This window comes from Podarcis erhardii (assembly GCF_964252035.2).
Source record: "Podarcis erhardii genome assembly, chromosome: 13".
Taxonomy (NCBI): Eukaryota; Metazoa; Chordata; class Lepidosauria; order Squamata; family Lacertidae; genus Podarcis; species Podarcis erhardii.
In genome coordinates this window covers 36,635,710-36,658,360 of record NC_138502.1, presented here as the reverse complement: position 1 = coordinate 36,658,360, position 22,651 = coordinate 36,635,710, and the positions used below count along the sequence as shown (strand labels likewise).

General features: G+C 49.3%; 1 protein-coding gene across 3 annotated transcripts in view; it reads left to right on the top strand.

Moving 5' to 3' along the window:
* The window catches only part of SYT3 (synaptotagmin 3), a 57,325-nt gene extending 36,340 nt beyond the window's left edge, over positions 1–20,985 (top strand). For all 3 annotated transcript variants that reach the window (XM_081837952.1, XM_081837954.1, XM_081837953.1), the window contains exons 6-10: positions 10,959–11,079; positions 13,725–13,896; positions 15,627–15,756; positions 16,109–16,229; positions 19,129–20,985. In XM_081837952.1, coding sequence (XP_081694078.1) covers positions 10,959–11,079; positions 13,725–13,896; positions 15,627–15,756; positions 16,109–16,195 — 510 coding nt within the window. In that variant the 3' untranslated portion in view covers positions 16,196–16,229; positions 19,129–20,985. The remainder of the gene's footprint in view (positions 1–10,958; positions 11,080–13,724; positions 13,897–15,626; positions 15,757–16,108; positions 16,230–19,128) is intronic.
* The last annotated feature ends 1,666 nt before the right edge of the window (positions 20,986–22,651 follow it).

Genomic DNA, 22,651 nt, shown 5'->3' with positions numbered 1-22,651 from the left:
TTGTTGTTTTGCTTTTGTTGTTTTTAAGGGATGGCATCCAATTTCGTTGCACTTGTGCAATGTTGCACTTGTGTAATGACAATAAAGAATCTATCTATCTATCTATCTATCTATCTATCTATCTAAGAGAGCTTCTTGATGGCAAGAGCAGGTCAGTCACATCTACACCATGTGTTTAAAGCACTCTTGTGCGACTCATGACGCTTTCCCCCAAAGAATCATGGGACCTGTAGCTTTAAGGGTCTCCTTAACAACTCCAAAGGCTGTCACATGGAAGATGGAGCGAGCTTGTTTTCTCCTGCTCTGGAGGGCAGGACTCGAACCCATGGCTTCAAGTCGCAAGGAAGGAGATTCCGACTCGACACCAGGGAAAAACTTTCTGGCAGTAAGAGCTGTTCCGACAGTGGAGGGAAGTTGGGGACTCTCCTTCCTTGGAGGTTTTTAAGCAGAGGTTGGGTGGCCATCTGTCACGGGTCCTTTATCTGAGCTTCCTGCATTGGTCCCAATGGCCCTTGGGGTCGCTTCCAACTCTATGAACTCTATGATTCTATTAACTCCTCAGCTCTCAGTCAGATGGCTTTGAAGGGGGGGTTAAAAATAAATAAATCCACAGAGAATAAGTCCACCAGTGGCTGGTACCCCAGATGGATGGATATGTTCCACTGTCGGAGAGGGGGCCAGTTTTGGGGAGACGCAAGTGGGGAGGGTGTTGATGCCCTCAGGTGCTCCTTGCAGGCTTCTTTTAGGGATCTGGTCGGGAACTGGGAGAACAGGATGCTGATTTAACAGGCTTTCGGCCTGATCCCTCTCAGCTTCTCCTTCCTTGCCACCCTTTCCCTTGGCGTCAGCACAAAGCAGGTTTGCTTTGCCCAACTCCCTGGTGCATATTTTTAGCTGGATTTGTTATTCAGGAAGCTGGTGGCTAATTAGGGCAGTCAGGTGTGAGGCAGACAGTCCCCTCTCCCGCCTCCTTCCCTGTGTCATCCCGGTGCCCCTTCATCTCAGTCTCCCTGGTTATGACAGGTGCTTTGATTTACCAACCCCCCCACCCCACCTCCAGTCCAGACCTGCAGCCACCGTCTTTTTCACCCCCTCACCTTCAGAGCCCTAAATGTCCTCCCGGTTGAATGCAATTGTCATTGATTGCAATCTTGTTCCTGAGCTCCGGGAAATCAGCTGATGTCGGTAGCGGGCAGGGCGGGGAGGGGGGAGAACCGAGGAGAGAGACGGGCGGCGCTGTGTGGATGTCTCCACTTTGGGGGGTGTGGAGAAGGGAGAGGCTTACCCACAAGCCAAAGGAACTGGAGTGCTAAAGACAGCTCAGGCCTGTGAATTGTGGAAATAATTTCGGCCTAACAGAAATCGGCGGTGCCACTATTTCGACACACAGCTGAGCCGAAACACGCCCCCCACCCCACCCTTGCTGCCCGGTTTCCCACTTGCCTTCATTCCCGATGTGGCGGCCAGCGCCCTCGCTCCGAACTGGCTATGCTTGTCCTCGGTGCCAAATCTGATAGGACTGTTTGGCATGAGGGATGTCATCACATCCCTAAGTTGCTCTCTGATTGGCTGGGGTCACATTTTTAGGAAGAAGCAGCTCAGTGGAAGGCCAAAAAAATAAAATAAAAAATAAAAGCAGCACAAGCAGCTGCCCAGAAAGGCAATAAATACTACTACATACTTAAAAACACATACCCACACAGATTTTGAAACACTTTTGAAAAACATTCCCCCTCCTTTTTTCCATGCAATACAGTGGTACCTCGGGTTAAGTACTTAATTCATTCCGGAGGTCCGTACTTAACCTGAAACTGTTCATAACCTGAAGCACCACTTTAGCTAATGGGGCCTCCTGCTGCCACCACACTGCCGGAGCATGATTTCTGTTCTCATCCTGAAGCAAAGTTCTTAACCCGAGGTACTATTTCTGGGTTAGCGAAGTCTGTAACCTGAAGCATATGTAACCTGAAGCGTATGTAACCCGAGGTACCACTGTATCTCTATCTCTATCGCTATCGCTATCTCTGTCATCTCTATCCAGTGTTGTTGTTTTTCTGGAAAAAAGGTAGGGGAACTCACCATGAAATTTGTTTGTTTGTTTGTTTGCTTGCTTGTTTGTTGCGGGCCCAGTCACAGTGCCAACCCCCCACCCCTGGGCAATGGCAAAATGTAAGATGTGATTGATAAACTTAAGCAGACAATGATCTGGATTAGAAATGGCCACAACTTTATTGATTACAGATAAAGCTGGATTTTTTGACTCAGGCATTGGGTGTATATCCATTCCAGCCCTCCTCCCCCACCCCAACAAAAACAATAATTATTTAATTTTTGAAAGGTAAGGGAATTCAATCCCCCTGAGTTCCTTCTCAAAAAAACCCCTATCTATATCTGTATCTATGTTGTTGTTTAGTCTTTTAGTTGTGTCTGACTCTTCGTAACCTCATGGACCAGAGCACGCCAGGCACTCCTGTCTTCCACTGCCTCCCGCAGTTTGGTCAAACTCATGCTGGTAGTTTCGAGAATACTGTCCAGCCATCTCGTCCTCTGTCGTCCCCTTCTTCTTGTGCCCCCAATCTTTCCCAACATCAGGGTCTTTTCCAGGGAGTCTTCTCTTCTCATGAGGTGGCCAAAGTATTGGAGCCTCAGCTTCACGATCTGTCCTTCCAGTGAGCGCTCAGGGCTGATTTCCTTAAGAATGAATAGGTTTGATCTTCTTGCAGTCCATGGGACTCTCAGGAGTCTCCTCCATCACCATAATTCAAAAGCATCAGTTCTTCGGCAATCAGCCTTCTTTATGGTCCAGTTCTCACTTCCACACATCACTAATCTGTATCTATAGCTATAGCTATTCACTGATGAATGTTTGTTACAACCCTAGTTGTTTACTCAGGATTTGCCTGAGGCTTATAAACAGCCATTCACTTTGTTGCGAATGACAAGGATAGTCTCCAAGTGACCCGTCAAGGAACCATTTCCAAACAAGGAAAGGATGACTAACATAGCACCTGTTCTGGAGCTGTTTTTGTGGGGAGAATAATATGCAGGTCCCACGATTCATCCCTGGCATCTCCAGGTGGGACGCGGAAATACTCAATGGTCTGACTCTGTATCAGGCAGCATCCAGTGCTCCTTCTCAAAGTGCATTTCCGTGTGCCAGAGTGATCAAGCTTCTGCTTGAAGATCCCCAGCGAGTGGAAGCCCCTCATACCTCTGGGACTAGGTCCCATTGTTGACCTGTGTCAAATCCACTCTTCGAAGAATCCTAGGGATTGCAGCTTATTAAGGGTGCTGAGAGTTGCTAGGAGGACCCCCGCCCTCACAGAGCTACAGTTCCCATGATTCTTTGGGGGAAGCCATGACGCTTCAAGTGTCACAGGAGTGCTCCAAACACATGGTGTGGATATGACTGATCTGCTCTTGCCATCACGAAGCTCTCCTTAATCTTCAGCTGAAATCGACCCTCCTGGCATTTAAGCCTGTTAGATCTAGTCCTTTCCTCTGAAGCAGTAGAGAGCAAGTCTTTGCCTCTCTTCTCTGTGACAGGCCTTTGGGGCATTTTGAAGAGTGATATCATGTGATATCAGTCTTCTCCTTCATCGTGTTGAATTTAAAGGAGGCGACACGAGAAATGACTGTTAGCTATTTAGGACTGTGTTCAGTGCTGATCTTTCTCAGGGTAGACCCATTGAAACTAAGGAACATGAACTAGCAGGGCATATATTGTACAAGTACCTGTTGAGAAACTCTCTTCCAGCCTTACTTGAGTAGTTTTTTAGGGGCGATACAAGCTCCTCTTTGGGTCTGCTCCATGTTTTTGTTGCACCATTCCAACCTTCCTCCAAGGAGCTCAGCACAACATATTATATATATTTAAGTTATTTATCAAATTAACGCACACACACCTTTTCTCCTGGGATCTCAAGGTTCTCCCCCTCCCCATTTCATCCTCACAACAACCCTGTGAGGTAGGTAGCTTAGACTGGGAGATAGTGGCTGGCCCATTGAGTTTATTGGCTGAGTGGAGATTTGATCCTTTATATCCCAGGTCCTCCCAGTCCAACACTCTAAACCAGGGTTTCTGTGCTGGTCCCGTGGGTCAACCGAGAGGTGAGGTCCGAGTCCAGTCTGAGGTCGAAGGTGCAATATGGAGGCAGTCCATAAAAGCTGGAGCTGGGTGCAGGACAGGGAGTCAGGTGAAGTCAGGAACACAGGACAGGGTTCAGGTAGGAACTTGGCAACCTACAAAGTTGCTCCCACAACCTGGGACTGGGGCCGACTGGTTTTTATCTGCCCCAGATTGTTACAACAATCCTGCTAACGTTATTAAGTGTACACAGTGGTCTCTAAGATATTCTATAAACTTTTTCCACTCTTCTTGACTGAATTTCATATCATCTTGGTGCCTGATCCTCACGGTCATCGTTGCCATTTTCGGCATAGTCCATCACCTTGGTTATCCACTCTTCTTTGGTCGGGACTTTCTCTTCCTTCCACTTCTTTTGTGTGACTTTTGCAGTGGGCAAAGTGAAGCAGGTGGAACTGCTCCCCATTTGCATTAATGGACCAGTCTTCTCTGGCTAGCGGTATATCTATGAGGAGGAGGGGAACAGGCTGCATGATGCGAGTCTTCACCTGCTGCCTAAAGGGGCAAAGCCCAGGTACAGGTTTATCATCACCTGGCAATATATCGCAAATCATATAGGAGTATAGCATCTAGATCAAGGGAAGTAATAGTGCCACTGTATTCTGCTCTGGTCAGACCTCACCTGGAGTACTGTGTCCAGTTCTGGGCACCACAGTTCAAGAAGGACACTGACAAACTGGAACGTGTCCAGAGGAGGGCAACCAAAATGGTCAAAGGCCTGGAAACGATGCCTTATGAGGAACGGCTAAGGGAGCTGGGCATGTTTAGCCTGGAGAAGAGGAGGTTAAGGGGTGATATGATAGCCATGTTCAAATATATAAAAGGATGTCACCTAGAGGAGGGAGAAAGGTTGTTTTCTGCTGCTCCAGAGAAGCGGACACGGAGCAATGGATCCAAACTACAAGAAAGAAGATTCTACCTAAACATTAGGAAGAACTTCCTGACAGTAAGAGCTGTTCGACAGTGGAATTTGCTGCTAAGGAGTGTGGTGGAGTCTCCTTCTTTGGAGGTCTTTAAGCAGAGACTTGACAACCATATGTCAGGAGTGCTCTGATGGTGTTTCCTGCTTGGCAGGGGGTTGGACTCGATGGCCCTTGTGGTCTCTTCCAACTCTATGATTCTATGTTGCGCATGCTGTGTAAAAATCACAATGTGGGGGAAAGCCGTGAAGCCAGCCAATACATAGCTCCATCCTTATTTCAGACATCATGATATACAGTGGTACCTCGGGTTACATACACTTCAGGTTACAGACTCCACTAACCCAGAAATATTACCTCGGGTTAAGAACTCTTCAGGATGAGAACAGAAATCGTGCAGAGGCAGCGGGAGGCCCCATTAGCTAAAGTGGTGCTTCAGGTTAAGAACAGTTTCAGGTTAAGAACAAACCTCCAGAACGAATTAAGTACGTAACCAGAGGTACCACTGTATTGGTATATTGCAATGTTTAGCTGGTGATATATTGGAAACCAGATATTGCCTTGCCCTGGATAGCGTATGTTGGCCAAACGTGCTAGGAGGAAAGCACGATTAGCAAATCCACACCGTGATCAACTCCCACCCGGAAACCAATGTCCCCACTGTGGAAGGATGTGAAGATCCAGAACTGGCCTCCACAGTCACTTACGGACTCACAGTTAAAACCGTGTTTATGGAAGACAATCTTACTCGACTATGAGTGATCGCCAAAGAAGAAGAAGAATGTTGGCCAAACTCATCCTGTGACTGAAAAGACTCTACAGCAAAGTTTCTGCACAAACACACACAAACACCACAGCTGCATGACAGGAAGAAAGTGAACCAATGGCTTCTGAACCACAGGCGTTTGGTGGTGGAAACAGCACCTGTGGCATTCCCACCTGCTAATAGGGTTGCTAAAAAGCACAACGGCCCTTGCCAGGAAATGAAAAAGTGGGCATGCAAGCCTAATTTCTGGTGGGGTGTCCAGAGAGACAATCCCACTGGAGAAACTTCCTGTGGTTCTCCAATCCCCTAACACAGGTGAGCCCTGAACACCCCTCACCCCACCATAAAGAATGTCTGGTATCAGAGGAGGGGGAGGCCAGGAACCTGAGCTATTTGGTAGAGGGGCAACGAGAGGATGCCAAGATTCCCGGTCTTACCAGGCGGCGCGTTGTTTCCTGCGTGAATATTTCATACCCTTTTACCAGCTCGATCCCATTTGCAGCCGCATCAATATTAATGAAGCCTTTCCCCCCCCTCCTTCCTCGCCCCCCCTTGCCCCCGCTCCGGCCTCCACTCACCAGCCTTCCGGCTTGCTTTGCCAACTCACTTGTTCTGGGGCAAGCGAGGGCTTTGCTGGCCGTTGTTCAGGCCAAATCCCAAAGGGGCCTGAGGCTAAGAGAAAGAAAGGCAGAGCGAGAGAGCACTGGCGGCGGCGACCGGGGGTGGGGGGGAGCATGACAGGGCACGGATGGGCCCAAAGCAAAAAAGAAGAAGAAGAAGAAGAAGAAGAAGAAGAAGGATAGTTGGAGAAGAAGCAGAGGCGGCAGAGAGGAATGAATCAGTGAGAAGCACCGCCTTGATTTAGACAAGGCCTGAGAGATGTGCATCGATGCCCTAAGCTGGGGCGGTGAGGTTTTATTTTAGAGAGGTTGTGTGTGCAAGCTCACTTCCAAGAGCGCGCAGGACTCCAAACACCGGTAGCAGGAAGACTGGCCGCTAGCAAAACTGTCCACCGGCACTGTCTCTTCAACATTTTCCCCGTCTCCTTCAGGGAGATGCCTCATGCCAGCAACCCAAATGCCCAAACGGAAGAACAGCCCTCCACAGCCAAGAGCCAGGGTGGCACACAGTTGAAATCCTGGCCTTTTGTAACTGTGGTTGCCGGTTCCAGGCCTGCAATGGGCATGGTTCCTGAGGATGGCTGTAGGCCCGTGGTTCCCAATTAGCTAAGTACAGTGGTACCTCAGGTTAAGAACTTAATTTGTTCTGGGGGTTCATTCTTAACCTGAAACTGTTCTTAACCTGAAGCACCACTTTAGGTAATTGAGCCTCCTGCTGCTGCCGTACTGCTGGAGCACGATTTCTGTTCTCATCCTGAAGCAAAGTTCTTAACCTAAAGCACTATTTCTGGGTTAGCGGAGTCTGTAACCTGAAGCGTCTGTAACCTGAAGCGTATGTAACCCGAGGTACCACTGTATTGTGGACCCCCTGTTTTTCAAAACCCAAGCCATGGACCCCCCTACTTTTGAATATTTTGAAATCTCTGTGGTAGTTTTTGTTATGTGAATGGGGCCACAGGCGTCCCATCCCCCCCCCCGGTGGACCACCAATTGGGAACGGCTGCTCTAACTGCCAAACAGATGTACCATCTTTGCCAAAACGTGCTGGCGGACATCAAGGGAAACGTTCCGTGGCAAATCGTCCATGAGGACTTAATTCCATATGAGTACCTCATGACTGAGAGATGAACCAGCCCAACGTAGCGCCAGGGTGGGGAACCTCAGGACCAGAAGCCTAATGTGGCCCCTGACATCTTTATGTAGGCAAAATTGCACCACCAGGGGAGATATTGGCAAGTCTGGAGAAAACCCAGTGTTTTCAGAAATGCAAAACAAATTATGACAAATCTTCAGAGAAAATGCCAGGAGGGGAAACTCACAACAATATGGAAATGGCATTGGAATGGAGTATCCTGATCAGGAGCAATTCACGCTGCAGCATGTTTTTTGCAGGTCACGCTCAGAGTAAGCTGGATGCCGAGGAGACAGGTCAGAATCCTACTGTGCCTGACATGTAATTTTCTATATGGATGCAATATTTAGACTGAATGCATAAGTGGGTTTTAGATAACCAGCCTCAGCAGGAAAGTTAGGCTCCAAGGAGCACTGTCAACAAGATTCTGGCTCGTGAGGAATATTAAAGACTAGATTTCCCCTGAAGCATTGCTGGGGTGGGGAATTGGATGAGTGTGTCCTCTTCTCTGTATGAAAATATTCCCTCCCCTCCCTCCCCGCCAAAAACCCCTGGATTTTGGGGAGAAGGGTCCTTGCCTAGTCTTCTCTGTGAGATGTTCGCTGGAAGCTGCCTTTTCTAGTGTGTTGTAATAGAACCCAGACGATGGTGTAGGAGGAAACTCATAAATTGATGATGACGATGATACAATTTGCCACCTCAGTGAAAAGTAGGCCTAAGGGGCCACTGATCAGAGGAGGCCTTTTCCTTCTCACCATGTTACTGCGCTCTTCCTTCTTGGGAAAGAACAGCCACCCTGGGGACAAGGTCTCAAATATCTGCAGAGTTTCTGAACATATGTGTATATATATGCACGCCATCAAACACAGCAGCTGATCCTTGAAAATTCAGCGCTAATTATGCAATGACTCACTAGGCCCTCCGTACTCATAGAGCCAGTGTGTGTGTGTGTGTGTGTGAATACACGCACATGCATGTACACGCACAAACATATATTTCTGTTCCAACCCTGATGTGTGATCCCCACAGATACTCCATGTCTTGGTCACCCACTGAGTATCTGCACAGAATCTGTGTTTGTGTGTGTGTTAGCATCCCCCATCCCCGAACAAGAAGGTCGCAAAGAGCAGCAGCAAATCATCTTGCCCGGGGATGTGAAATTGGCATTAGCTGTCTACCATCTTGTCAATTTCACCTGCGCTCTTTGTGGTCTTGGTACACAGATCTTTCAACTTATGAAAGATGATCTGCTCCCAGCCTTCTGATTTCTCTCTCTCTCTCTCTCTCTCTCTCTCTCTCTCTCTCTCTCCCTCCCTCCCTCTCTCTCATTTGTGCACCGCAGCTGCTTTTAAAACGCTTTCCCCAGGTGAAAATAAGCTGGGATAGAAATTGACATACGCAGAGTCCAGGATATCTGTTCAGCCCAGCAGAATTCCAAGATCCATGTTGGTATTTGAATTCCAACTACATTGGGAAATACCGTACTTTTCTGTGTATAAGACACCCACTACTTTGGGGATGGAAAATTAAGAAAATGGGGAGAGATTGCCCAGAGTTGTTGAGGAGGGGAGGGTGACCCAGAAAATCACTCACCTGCCTGGCCAACGCTAACACCCAATCAACACCACCCCTTGCCACAGACACCAGTAACATGCTGCAGACCATCACCAGTTCATGGCCCCAACCAATCCCACGTCACCCCATTTTAAACCTAATTTTTCAGTAAAAAACCATAGTCTTATACACAGAAAAGTACGGTATGCCTGTGTGCTGATACTCTCGCCTTTTCTGCTTCAGAGGAAATGAAATTCGTTATATTTCCTCCCCAGCCCATCTTTGGAACACTGAAATTCTTTGTTCTGAGATTTTGTTTTCCATGGTGCTTTTCCTAATGCAAACGTTGGTTAGATTTTTGAAGCCACATTCCCTTCCAAATACACACACGCGTTAGGGCTGTTTAAGCTTTTAAGGAAAACCAGCAATATTTCATCAGCTTTGTATCCATAAGGTTGTAACTTGTAATGTGAAATTTGGCAATCACCAGTTGATTCCAGCATTATTATGAAATATGGTGGGTTCCTTGTGTCTGTCTCTCCTGAGGATTGTGTGCCTGCACAGATTTTCCTCGACTACCTTTTTGCAGAAGGAGAATAAATGTGCCAAGCTTGTTCTTCTTGCATTGTAGGGAAGATGCTAAGTAGCATATATGTACTTATATATGTATGTATTTGAGAGATTGGATAATCCAAGTAGAAGTAAACAAATGCCCATTGACAGCATGAGGAAAAGGAGCCACTTGAGGGAATGCATTGGTGATAACAGATTCATTATAGTAATTATTAATATTCTGAATAAATCAGGTATAACTCAGATAAGAGCAGTTTGAAACAAAGCCTACAACATGCTCTGATTTGGGGCTTGCCATGTGGCTTATATCAGATGGGCAATGTATTAATGATACAATTAATTGGGTATATGAGGGGGGTTATGTTAGTTTCCGATGTGAAATTTTGTCATATTGTTGAATGGTGCACAACTGTGCAATGTTGCAGCCAGACCATTGACTGGGCCTTGTTTTAAGGAGCACGTGACACACATACACAACAGCGCAACTTTGGACCAGGTCACGGAATCACAGAATTGTAGAGTTGGAAGGGACCCCAGGGATCATCTAGTCCAACCCCCTGCAATACAGGAATCCTGCCCACAGCTGTCCCTGGGTAAGCTTGAAGCACCAGCCTTCAGGTTAACAACCAGATACGCTTAACCTGTTATGCCACTGGAGGTTCCATCTGAAAGCCTTTACTCTTCATTATTCAGCATGTTTACTGGATGCCTAATAACATGGTTTCTCTGGGCTGCTCACAACGATAAAATACAATATTAAAATATTGGGTTGTAGCCAACTAGGTTTTACTCAGAGTAAGCCTATAGAAATCACTGAATGGGTCTGCTCTGAGTAGGACAAACCCATTATTTTATATTATACAGCTGTACCTCGGAAGTCAAATGCCTTGTGAGTCGAACATTTTGGCTCCTGAACACTGCAAACCCAGAAGTGAGTGTTCCAGTTTGTGAACGTTCCTTGGAACCCGAACGTCCGATACAGCTTCCGCGGGTTCTGATTGGAGCTTCCTGCAGCCAATCGGAAGCTGCACCTTGGTTTCCGAATGTTTTGGAAGTCGAACAGACTTCCAGAACGGATTCCATTCGACTGCCGAGGTACAACTGTATATCATGCCTCTCCAGCCACCGTATTGACTGATGCTGCCAGATTCCAGCAAGGCGGCCTCCTCTGTGCTGGGATTTCCTTCTCCCCCAGATACTTTTACTGACCACGTTGTTTTCTTCTTCATCTTCTCCCATCTCACAGGAAAAAGCGGATTTGGGGGAGCTGAATTTCTCTCTCTGTTACTTGCCCACCGCTGGGCGCCTCACGGTCACCATCATCAAGGCCACCAACCTCAAAGCCATGGATCTGACTGGATTTTCTGGTGAGCCAGCAGGGCAGCCGTGGGGGAAGAAGGGCTATAGCAGGGCCGGCCCTATCATTAGGGCGAGTGAGGTGGGTGTCACAGGCGGCAGGTGCTGGCAGGGGCAGCAGGGGCAAGGTGTTGGGGGACATCGCTGTCTCCTTGTGTGTCATGGAGTCAGCTTCTATTTATGGAAGTGTGAGTAACACACATCATCTTTTTCTTCGCTTTAGGCGGCAAAATGTGTGGATCAGTCCCATGTGTTGGCTGATATGTTGGCCAATCCAATGTGTGGTTGGAGGCTTGAATACATTCGGATTGAATCAAGCAGTGGAGCCCCACATTGGGGCTCAGTAAGGGACCCTAGAGAGGGAAAGGGCTTGGAGGCTGGAGAAAAATATGGACAAGTAAGATGAGGAGAAAAAAAATACAGTAATGCTGGAAAGGAGGTTGTGGTGTTGAAATACATTTGGCAGCTAGGATAGAGAGGCACCAATAGTGTATTGGGATCCGGTGATCAGTCTGTGGCTTATTTGCAGTAAGTTGACCAGGGTGGTTTAACAGCAGCAGAAACAACGCAGCTCTTTCCCCCCACAAATGAGACTGCCGAAATTAAGAAAATGGCAGCGGGTGGGGGGACCAGGAGCGATTTTTGTGTGTGAAAGGATGTGTGAGCTCAGGGACGAACAGCATGTGATGTTAAAAGAAATGAAATAATGTCTTTGCATTTTATGGTCACATAAAAAAAAAAGGCAAATAGCAGCTATGGGGCAGGGTGTTGATGCTTAAGAGATTGCAGCAGGAGGAGACAGGAACTTCAACCGTTTCCTTCCTTGTTGTGCTGCTGAAGTAAATCTTCCCTCCAAAGCTTCCTTTTGTAATCCGCCTAATGGTGCCTGCTATAATACAATAATTCACCACCACCACTCCAGCAGCTGCTATTTGCATTACAAAAAACCATTCACGTGAAATGCAAGGATATGTTTAATGCCATGTCTAGCTAGGCCTATCCCTTCCAGGGCTGAAAACAACCTCCTGGACTGAGCATGTGCTCAGAGGCACCCTGTTTCTTATTTCTGTGTATGTGTGTCCACTCATCTGAGGCACTGTTTTGCACCTGGACCTGATTGGTAGACTTTGGAGCACCTGGAAAAAATAGGTCACACCAGCCTGATAGCTGCCCTCCCCTTGGCTAGGTTTTAGCAGGGTGACACATGGTGGGTGGGGTGGGTGGAACTATGTCTACTGTAAGGGTGGTCCTATAGTGGGATAAGGCAGGATTCGAGGCTTATTAATAGGAAGAAGGCAGGACACAAAAGGTGGCTGTATGGTTGGTGAGAAGCAAATGGATGCTACCAAGAACACGATTGCATCTCGATGGTAGTTGCTGCAAGCAGCCTTTGTGTGGTTGACATGGAGGGGTGGACTTTGAGCAGCGGCGTAGCGTGGGTTGTCAGCACCCGGGGCAAGGCAAGTAATTTGCGCCCCTAACCCCTAACCTGCCGCCGCTGCCAGCTTCTTCTTGCTGCTGCCTGGGCTGGTCGGGTGTGGTTCTCTCCCGCGCTCAGCGCTGCGCTGGGCGGCCGCTGCACTGTCCCTCCCCCAGATAGTCCCTCCCTCCCTCTCTCTCCACTCCGCAACGCAACGCATGCCTAGCACCCTCCCCCTCCACAGTGGGCAGCGACCCGGCAGCTCGGATCGGATTCGCACAGCCAGCACTGCAGTGAGAGAGAGTGAGTGAGCCAGGTAGGGGCAGAGAGCTGCGAGTGCGAGCGCGCCCCCCCCCAAATGTTGTGCCCGGTGCGGCTGGCCCCCCCTGCACCCCCCACGCTACACCACTGACTTTGAGAGTCATAAAATGTGAAATTGGCTCTGGCAGGCTGGGCCTCAGTGCTTGGGGAGAGGTGTAGACCTGAAATATTCTGGGGGCAAGTAGGTTTTCAGCCCGCAGCATTAATAATAATAATAATAATAATAATAATAATAATAATAATAATAATAATACCCTGCCCATCTGGTTGGGTTTCCATTCTGGGTGGCTCCCAACAGAATATTAAAAACACAATAAAGCATCAAGCATTAAAAACTTCCCTAAACAGGGCTGCCTTCAGATGTCTTCTGAAAGTCAGAGAGTTGTTTATTTCCTTGACATCTGATGGGAGGGCGTTCCACAGGACAGGAGCCACTACCGAGAAGGCCCTCTGCCTGGTTCCCTGTAACCTCGCTTCTCGCAGGGAGGAAACCGCCAGAAGGCCCTCCGGAACTGGACCTCAGTGTCCGGGCTGAACAACGGGGGTGGAGACGCTCTTTCAGGTGTACTGAAGTCCCCCTTCTCTCTCCCGGAAAAACACAGTTGCATGGAGTTGGACGAGGTTGTGCCCACTGACCCTCACCCAAGTGTCACATCCCATCTCGGGCATCCAAGCATTGCAGCAAAAACAATTGGCAGGCGCTGTTCCCCAATCTCTAGAGGTCATCTCTGGTGGGACTGGGGAGCACTTCCTGGGACTGCCCAACAACCGGAAAAGCCAAGCATATCTTGGGACTGGAACCTCTGTCAAGATGGCAGCATCCAAAAGCAGGGGTGGGGAGAACGGTGGCAAGTAGGCAGCATGGGCCGGGCCTGGGCGGCTTCCCCCATAATTCCATCAGCCTCCTCTCTCCAGATCCTTACGTCAAGGCATCCCTCATGTGCGAAGGGAGGCGGCTGAAGAAGCGCAAGACGTCCATCAAGAAGAACACGCTCAACCCCAGTTACAACGAGGCCCTCGTCTTTGACATCCCCCAAGACAGCATGGAGCATGTCAGCATCACCCTGGCGGTCATGGATTATGACTGGTGAGGCACAACGCACACAGCTGCGCACTCTGCCCCTAAGTCCCTCTTCTCTCCATTCAGCAGATGAGTCTCTTCTGGGCAGCGGTGATTCCCACTGTGTTCCTTTGCTATCCTGCCAAAATAAGGCACCTCTGAGATTCTTAGCTCTGACCAAAGAGGTGTGTGGGGTCTTAAGGGCTCTGGCAAAGGGGACACTAGGAACCAGGACCACACGTGGAGGAGGAGGAGGAGGAGTTTGGATTTGATATCCAGCTTTATCACTACCCGGAGGAGTCTCAAAGCGGCTAACATTCTCCTTTCCCTTCCTCCCCCACAACACTCTGTGAGGTGAGTGGGGCTGAGAGACTTCAGAGAAGTGCGACTAGCCTAAGGTCACCCAGCAGCTGCATGTGGAGGAGCGGAGACGCGAACCCGGTTCACCAGATTACGAGTCTGCCGCTCTTAACCACTACACCACACTGGAGGCAGAGACCCAGTTTTCCTAGGCCAGGGAATGGCATGATGTGCGGTGCAAGAGGCAGCAAGGGAGGACGTCTGGCTTCTCAGGAAAAGGCAGCGCAAGCTAGAGGAAGAGCTGAGATTTCTGCTTCTTCCGAAAGGGGTGTGGAAAATCCAGACCAGGTTCTCCTGGGAGGAATCTGGTGTCTAGTGAATGGCAAGATGCAGGGGGTTCAAGGGAGGGCCCCCACTTCTCAGGAAAGGCAGTGCAACCTGCAGGAATGCTGGAATTCCTGCTTTGACTGTGCAAAAATGGGAGCTGAGTTCTCTGCAAGGCGAGTGGGGGCTTTTAAATGAGGGGAGGGGGCTGAGTGCCAGGATTTCTCGCTTCTTTCGAGCGATGGGAAGCAGAGCAGAGAATGGGAGCCCGGGAGCCCGGATGCCTTGGTTCCATCCTCTTCTCCTTGACCTTGAAAGGAAAATGTTAGTGTGGCAGGTATTGTTGTTTTTTAAGAGCTGCTTCAATGTTATTTCTGCATAGGAGCCTTGCAGTGCTGAATCAGAGACGAGAGTCTGGCTCGTTTGCACAAAGCAAGCTTTCCTTGTGTCGCCAGCCTGCTGCCCACAGCCACAACCATTTCTTACAGCAGAGACGGGGAACTTGCAGCTCTCATCAGCCCCAGCCAGACTGGCCAGTGGTCAGGGATGATGGGAAGTCCGGAAACATCTGGAGGAGTTCCTCATCCCCATCTTAAACTATTAATTCTTTAAGTGGGGAAGGGGCATAGCAAGTTGTTGTTGTTTTTTTTAATGGCCTTAATAGTCTTTCTCCATCCCCGGTCCCAAGATTGCAATGCTAGTTCTACCCAGAGGAAGCCCATTGACGCTAATGACTTAGATTCAGTTATTTTGATCGGTGTACTCTGAATAGGACCAGCCTTGGTTACAACCCAATGTAAATAAGTTAAACTGATTTACAGTGGTGCCCCGCAAGACGAACGCCTCGCAAGACGGAAAACCCGCTAGACGAAAGGGTTTTCCGTTTTGGAGGCGCTTCGCAAAACGAATTTCCCTATGGGCTTGCTTCGCAAAACGAAATGTCTTGCGAGTTCCCTTCCCCACCCTATTCGTTGCTCATCCTCTTCTCTCAGTTGGTAGAGTATGAGACTCTTCATCTCAGGGTCGTGGGTTTGAGTCCCATGTTGGGCAAAAGATCCCCCACATTGCAGGGGGTTGGACTAGATGACCCTCATGGCCCCTTCTGCAATCCTTATGATTCTATTATTCCACAGCATTGGGCACAACGAGGTCATCGGGATGTGCAGAGTGGGCAGCGACGCAGACGCACCCGGGAGGGACCACTGGGCCGAGATGCTGGCGAACCCACGCAAACCCATCGAGCACTGGCACCAGCTAGTGGAGGTGAGTCTCGCATTGCAGCGAGAGCAGGAACTACAATTCCCATCATCCCTGCTAGCTAGGGATGATGGGAGTTGTAGTGCAAAATCAGCTGGAAACCCAAGTTTGGGAAACACTGGCTTAGAGGAAGTGGGGGCGTGGCGTTGAAAAGCCAGGGATGTGATCTGCTGGGTCACAACGGGAGAGCAAGGACGCCTCGGTCCTCTCTGGGGAAAGCAGGCAAAGGAGTAGCATCCAGTGGTTAGAGGGCAAGGCTGGTGGCTTCAAAATGCCGTCAGTGGGATTTTGGATCATGGTGGGAGCTGAGAGCATCCCGTTTGCTCCTTTGAACACTTCCTCCTCTTCCCTTCTTCAGGAGAAGACTTTGAACAGCTACATCAACAAGAATCCTCCAGCGCGGGACAAACCCAGCATCGTAGTAGAAAGCGTTCAGTCGGACTAAGGCAACCACCACCAGCCCTTTGCCACCAGGGACTGTGAGTACCTATGGCAGAAGGGGGCATGGCAGAAGCGGGGGAGAGAGAAATGTACCCACAAGTCATAACTTTAGTGCAATTTGGAGATGCTTCCCTGGTTACTTTTTTTTTTTAAGGGGCAAAAAACAACAACCCTGCACTGAACCACCGAACTGTTTTTATTTTGATTCTATATGTTGTGGTTTTATATTTTGGTTTTGTTCTGTGAACCGCCCGGAGACCTCCGGGAATAGGGTGGTACAGTGGTACCTCGGGTTAAGTACTTAATTCGTTCCGGAGATCCATACTTAACCTGAAACTGTTCTTAACCTGAAGCACCACTTTAGCTAATGGGGCCTCCCGCTGCTGCCACGCCGCCGGAGCACGATTTCTGTCCTCATCCTGAAGCAAAGTTCTTAACCCAAGGTACTATTTCTGGGTTAGCGGAGTCTGTAACCTGAAGTGTATGTAACCTGAAGCGTATCTAACCTGAGGTACCACTGTATATAAATTCAATAAATAATAATAATGGTGATGGTGATGATAATAATACAGTCGTACCTCTGAAGTCAAACAGAATCCATTCCGGAAGACAGCTCAATTTCCAAAATGTTTGGAAACCAAAGCGTAGCTTCTGATTGGCTGCAGGAAGCTCCTGCAGCCAATCGGAAGCGGCATAAGCCCCTTCGGATATTCAGGTTCCAAAAGTAGCTTGCAAACCGGAACAGTTGTGGCATTCGGGAGCCAAAACATTTGAGAACTAAGCTGTTTGAAAACCAAGGTACGACTGTAATAATAATAATAATAATAATAATAATAATAATAATAATAATAATAATACCAGTACCTTGGTCACTCAGCTTGCTTGCGGTTCCCCCCTTTGACCACCTGAGGGAGTCAAAGGCAGCTCTTTTACAGCTCCTCTGAAGCCCCTTCCCTCCCCACTTTGAGCAGGTCAAAACAGGCCTGTGGCCAAGGGAGGGGTATTGGATGCATTGCTCCACCTGCAGTAACACTTTGCCCCACTTAGGTTGTTATTTAAAAAAAAAAAAAACATACACAGAGGTCTTCATTTGTCACCTCACAAGCTGCCCATTTGATAAATGAGGTTTTAATTTTGGAATGGAAATTTGGCCCACCCAAGAATCCTGTCCCCTTGCTCACCGTGGGTTTTTCAAGATCACGTTGCTGTACTAACGCTTTCAATCCCTACTTTTTTGTCTATCGTAACTGGGAACATGCCTGGGTAACTTAAGAAAGCTCTAGTTTATTTACAGTAAGGAAGGCATTTGGTTTTAAGAAACAAAATGCCACAATCAGGACGCGGGTGGCGCTGTGGGTTAAACCCCAGAGCCTAGGACTTGCCAATCAGAAGGTCAGCGGTTAGAATCCCCGCGACTGCGTGAGCTCCCGTTGCTCGGTCCCTGCTCCTGCCAACCTAGCAGTTCAAAAGCACGTCAAAGTTCAAGTAGATAAATAGGTACCACTCCGGCGGGAAGGTAAACGCCGTTTCCGTGCACTGCTCTGGTTCGCCAGAAGCGGCTTAGTCATGCTGGCCACATGACCCGGAAGCTGTATGCTGGCTCCCTCGGACAATAAAGCAAGATGAGCGCTGCAACCCCAAAGTCGGCCACGACTGGACCTAATGGTCAGGGGTCCCTTTACCTTTACCTAAAACACCAAGAGATCTGGTTGGACGGTCTTTTCATTTTCTTATATTGTGGATTATGTTTATATGGGATTTGTAGGATCCCCCCCCCTTCAATGCCAACCACTAAGGACTTAAACCTACACAAATCCAGAGTGGAAGTCCCTAAGAGGGTGGGATGGCACCTTCTGGCAACTCCTGGTGCCAAACATTTTGCTCTGCTTTCCTTTGGACCACATCGGGGAGGCCACAGCAAGGGGGGAACTTGTCATCTGGGCGGCCCAGGACTTCCATACACCCTGCCCAGGCTTGTGCCCGGGGGGGGGGTGTGATTTTGGGTGCTGTTAACTCAGCGGTTTGACTTGACTCCCAGAGGCACACTCCCATTTCCCTTGAGACAGACAGATGCCAACAACTCCAGCACAACCCTGGTGGATTACCTGCGCTGAGAGATAGACAGAGGATGTGTAAATATGTTGGTTCTTGTACGCTTCTCAGCCATACCATCAGCCATACCAGTCTCTGCAGCCACAGCTGGTGCTGTGATTCTCCAACAGTTTGACTTCACCCTCGGAGGCACATTTCACTGTCTTTTGAGAAGACAGATGCCATCAATAATACAGTGGTACCTTGGTTCTTGAACTTAATCTGTTCCCGGATTCCGTTCGACTCCCGGAATGGTTCAAAAACCAAAGCGTGGCTCCCGATTGGCTGCAGGAGCTTCCTGCACCCAATCAGAAGCCGTGTCCGATTTTTGGCTTCTGAAAAACGTTCGCAAACCAGAACACTCACTTCCGGGTTTGCGGTGTTTGGGAACCGATTTGTTCGGGAGCCAAGGCATTTGAGTACCAAGGTACCACTGTACCAACCTGTTTCTAACACACACACAACACTAAAGTAAACCACACTGAAACCACAGTTAAAGCAGTACACAAATTCCAATAATTAGAGAAGCAATATCACTGTTCAGAGCAGGGATGGGGCGTCTGTGGCCCTCTTACATGTTGTTGTACTCCAATGCCCATCATCCCCAGCTGGCATGGCCAGTGGATGATGGGAGTTGTAGTCCAACGGCACCTGGAGGGCCACGGGCTCCCATCCCTACCAGCCAACTCCCAGTTCCATCCTATCCCAAATGCTGCTCTCTAAAAGGTACCTCCCCTTTTGTCTCTCTCCCATTATGCCCAACCTAGACTAAAATGTGGGTGGCGTTCAGGGGGAGAAGAAGGAGCAGCAAAGAAACCGACATCAATTTTCTTTTCCTTTCTTTAGGGTTCCAGTGATGTGCGCTCAGCCTCGGAACTTTCTGGACTGTTGTTTCCTCCGACCCCGCCCCACAGGAACTGTCAGCAAAGGGGAGGGGGGACGCCTGATATGGTGGGGTGTGAGATTCTGCCCTTCTTCGATCCCCCAGGAAACCGCTGCCTATTGCATCTTATTAATTTTTTTCCAAAGCCATAAAGGCAGCCACCAAGGAGCATTCTCCACGCGGGGCAGGAATTGTGCGTGCTGGGCATCTAGAGCGGAAAGACATTCCCCTTTCCTCCCCCCTCGTCCTTTTTACATCGGGGACGGAGGGGAGGTGGCAGTCGGTGACATGCATGTTTTGGGAGTCTTTGCTAAGAAGGGTCAGGCTCGGGCGCGCCACCTTTTCGTTTTCCGGCGGAGGTCCTGTACCTTTTCAACAAGTTGCATGGCAGGCAGGAATCCAACAGGTGCCCCCTTCATGAAACACACCTGTGGGCCAGGCGACTGCTCTGTTGGGAGTTTTGACAGCAAAAGCAACAGAGACTCCAGGAAGGGCAGGAGGAACATTCTTTGACAGGTTTCCAGATTTAACCTTCTCCCCTCTCCCTCCCCAATCCCAAGTATGGGATTTCGCTCTCTTCCTAGCTGTGAATTTTGGACAAAGTGACTGTTTACCCTCTGCTGGGGAATGTGGATTTTTTGTGTGTGGTGGGGTAGAGGGAATATTCTGGGCTCCCTCTCTATTCTTTGCTTTCTCTCGTCACAATAGGCCTCTTGGATGAGGTAAGAGTGGTTCCTTCTGCTGACTTGTTGGGGGGCAGAGAGGGAAAAGGTCCTCCCATTTTGCAAGAATGCACGCGGGATCCTTTGCTCCAGTCTGCATGAGGGGCAGGGGGAGACCTTGGGGCTTTCCTGCCCTCGCTACTCTGCCCAGAGGGGCAACAGACAAAGAGAGGGTTAAGGGGGGGCACTGCCAGTCGCATCCGACTGTGCCCGCCTATGCTGAAAAATGGCCGCGGCATTTCTCAGCGCGGATTAGAAGGTGGCCTGTAGTCACCACAAAAGGCTCCACGATGGACAAAGTTTGGAGCCCATGTTTTGCTCCTCCTTTAAACTGGATTGGGGCCTCCCTGAACTCCCAGCGTAGTCAACTGATTCTGGACTGTTCGTGTGTGTGTGTGTGTGTGTGTGTGTGTGTGTGTAAGTGTATGGGGGTAACAGTGTCTCTCTTCCCCCCTCCTTCCCCAAACTTTGTTAATTTAGTTCTTCTGTAGCTTGCATGGTTGCCTCCCGCCTGGTTTGGGTAGGCGGGCTGGTTCCCAGATTTAAGCTGGGGGAGTGCCTGTTCAGAGAACCCAGGTGTCCTAGTTTTGTCTTATAAAAGTCCTGCTCGTGTCGCTCTTTCTCCCTGCTTCTCTCCCCGCCCCCCGCCCCCGGAATTTCTTCTTCTTTGGAATGTCAAAAGGTGTTCTGTTTCCCCCGCCCTTGCCCTCCTTCTATGCCCCCACCCACCCAAAACGCACGTCCATTCGTCATTTTGTCTTTGTCCGTCCTCTCGTTTATTGAGATTCTGTCCTGTTTATGGTTGGGTTGGTTTTTTTGGGTTATTTATTTATTTTAATAATATAAAAAGTGTGTGAAATGAAAGTGGGGAAGGGAACAAAACAGGAAAAACAGCCCTGCTTCCTAAACCTCTGTCCCCCTTTTTTTTGGAGAAGCCATATACCTCCCCCCCAATTGCTTGGGTACCAACCCGCCCAGCACGAGTGGGGGAGGGGAGGGGGCCGGAAGGTGTTCTCTCTCTGCAATAGGTTTGGAACTTGAAGCTGCTGCTAAAACAAAACAAAACCGTGACATCAATAAAACTGGATAAAAACACCATCTTTAAGACCAATGAGACTGAAGCAGTGGAGGGCTGAAGCTGGGTTTGTGGATTCCAAAAAGTTTGGGGCTTGTCTCTCTCGGAAACATTCTCCTAAGTCCAGTGTTTCCCAACCTTCGGTCTCCAGCTGTTGATGGACTACAACTCTCATCATCCCTAGCAAGCAGAACCAGTGGCCAGGGATGATGGGAACTGTAGTCCAAAAACAACCCAAGAAACACTGTCCTAATCATTTCCATATAAATCCATTCTACCAGCAAACCTGGCGACTGAACGGCACTGCAGACAACTGTGGCATCTTATGCTTGGGGTGGGGTGGGCAGTGGCGTAGCATAGGGGGGCACAGGGGCAGTTGTCCAGAGTGCAAAATTGTTAGGGGGCCAAAATTTCAACACCCTGTGTTGCCTCAATAAAGCTGTGTGGTTCTCTTGCTGGGCTCCTGGAAAACAGCTTCCCCATGTGAACCAGGAAGTGATCTCTCCAGATAACAGAACAACTCTTCTTATGTGTACTCTGCCCATTTTCCTCCCTAGCCCCCCTTCCACACGTCCCCGGACACTGGCAGCCCACGCTACACCACTGGGTATGGAGTGGGGGTTTAGAGCCTGACACTGAAGGGATGGGGAACCAGCCCCCCTCCAGCTGTTGTTGAGATTACAACTCCCACCCATGACTAAGCAACCAGCAGGAATCTGAATACAACATCTGGAGGTCCACAGGTGCCCCATCTCTGCCTATATAGAATGATCATGTTGCAGACTGTGGAATCTAGCACGCATCTAGCACAGTTGCTCTGACTTTTCAATACACACTTGTTTTCTTTATTTTAAAAAAATGCATCAGCTGATCTGTATGAAATCCCCCAGCCAGCCACACAAGAACCAGACTTTATGTAGCCAAGGTCTTCAAGACAGGAAGAGGAGATCCTGTTCTGCCAGTTTGCGTCTGTGTTTTGGGGTGAGCATGTGTTATCCATGCTAATAGTTGTACCCAAGTCCCAACCAAGAATGTAGACAGAAATGAAGCTCCCAAGGGTGGCTGAATTTGGGGAGAAGTACATTGCAGGGACATGGGTGGTGCTGTGGGTAAAACCTCAGCGCCTAGGACTTGCCAATCGTCAGGTCGGCGGTTCGAATCCCCGCGGCGGGGTGCATTCCCGTTGCTCGGTCCCAGCGCCTGCCAACCTAGCAGTTCGAAAGCTCCCCCGGGCGCAAGTAGATAAATAGGGACCGCTTACTAGCAGGAAGGTAAACGGCATTTCCGTGTGCTGCGCTGGCTCGCCAGAGCAGCTTCGTCACGCTGGCCACGTGACCCGGAAGTGTCTGCGGACGGCGCTGGCCCCCAGTCTCTTGAGTGAGATGGGCGCACAACCCTAGAGTCTGTCAAGACTGGCCTTCGGGCAGGGGTACCTTTACCTTTACCTTTTTACATTGCAGGACCTCAGACAAACCCGGTAAAAAGGGCCAGGTCAAAGACCACTGAGAACACCGTTCCCGCTTCTCAGGAAGACCACATTTGGAAGGGGGGGGGGCTGTACCATTAAGCTTTATGTCAAGAATGCCTCCAGATAGAAAACTAGACATTGGGGAGAAAGGTTCTGGCATCCCCAACCTGCTAGCCTGCTGCACACAGCCAACTTCAAAAATTCCATTAATCAGGAATGGG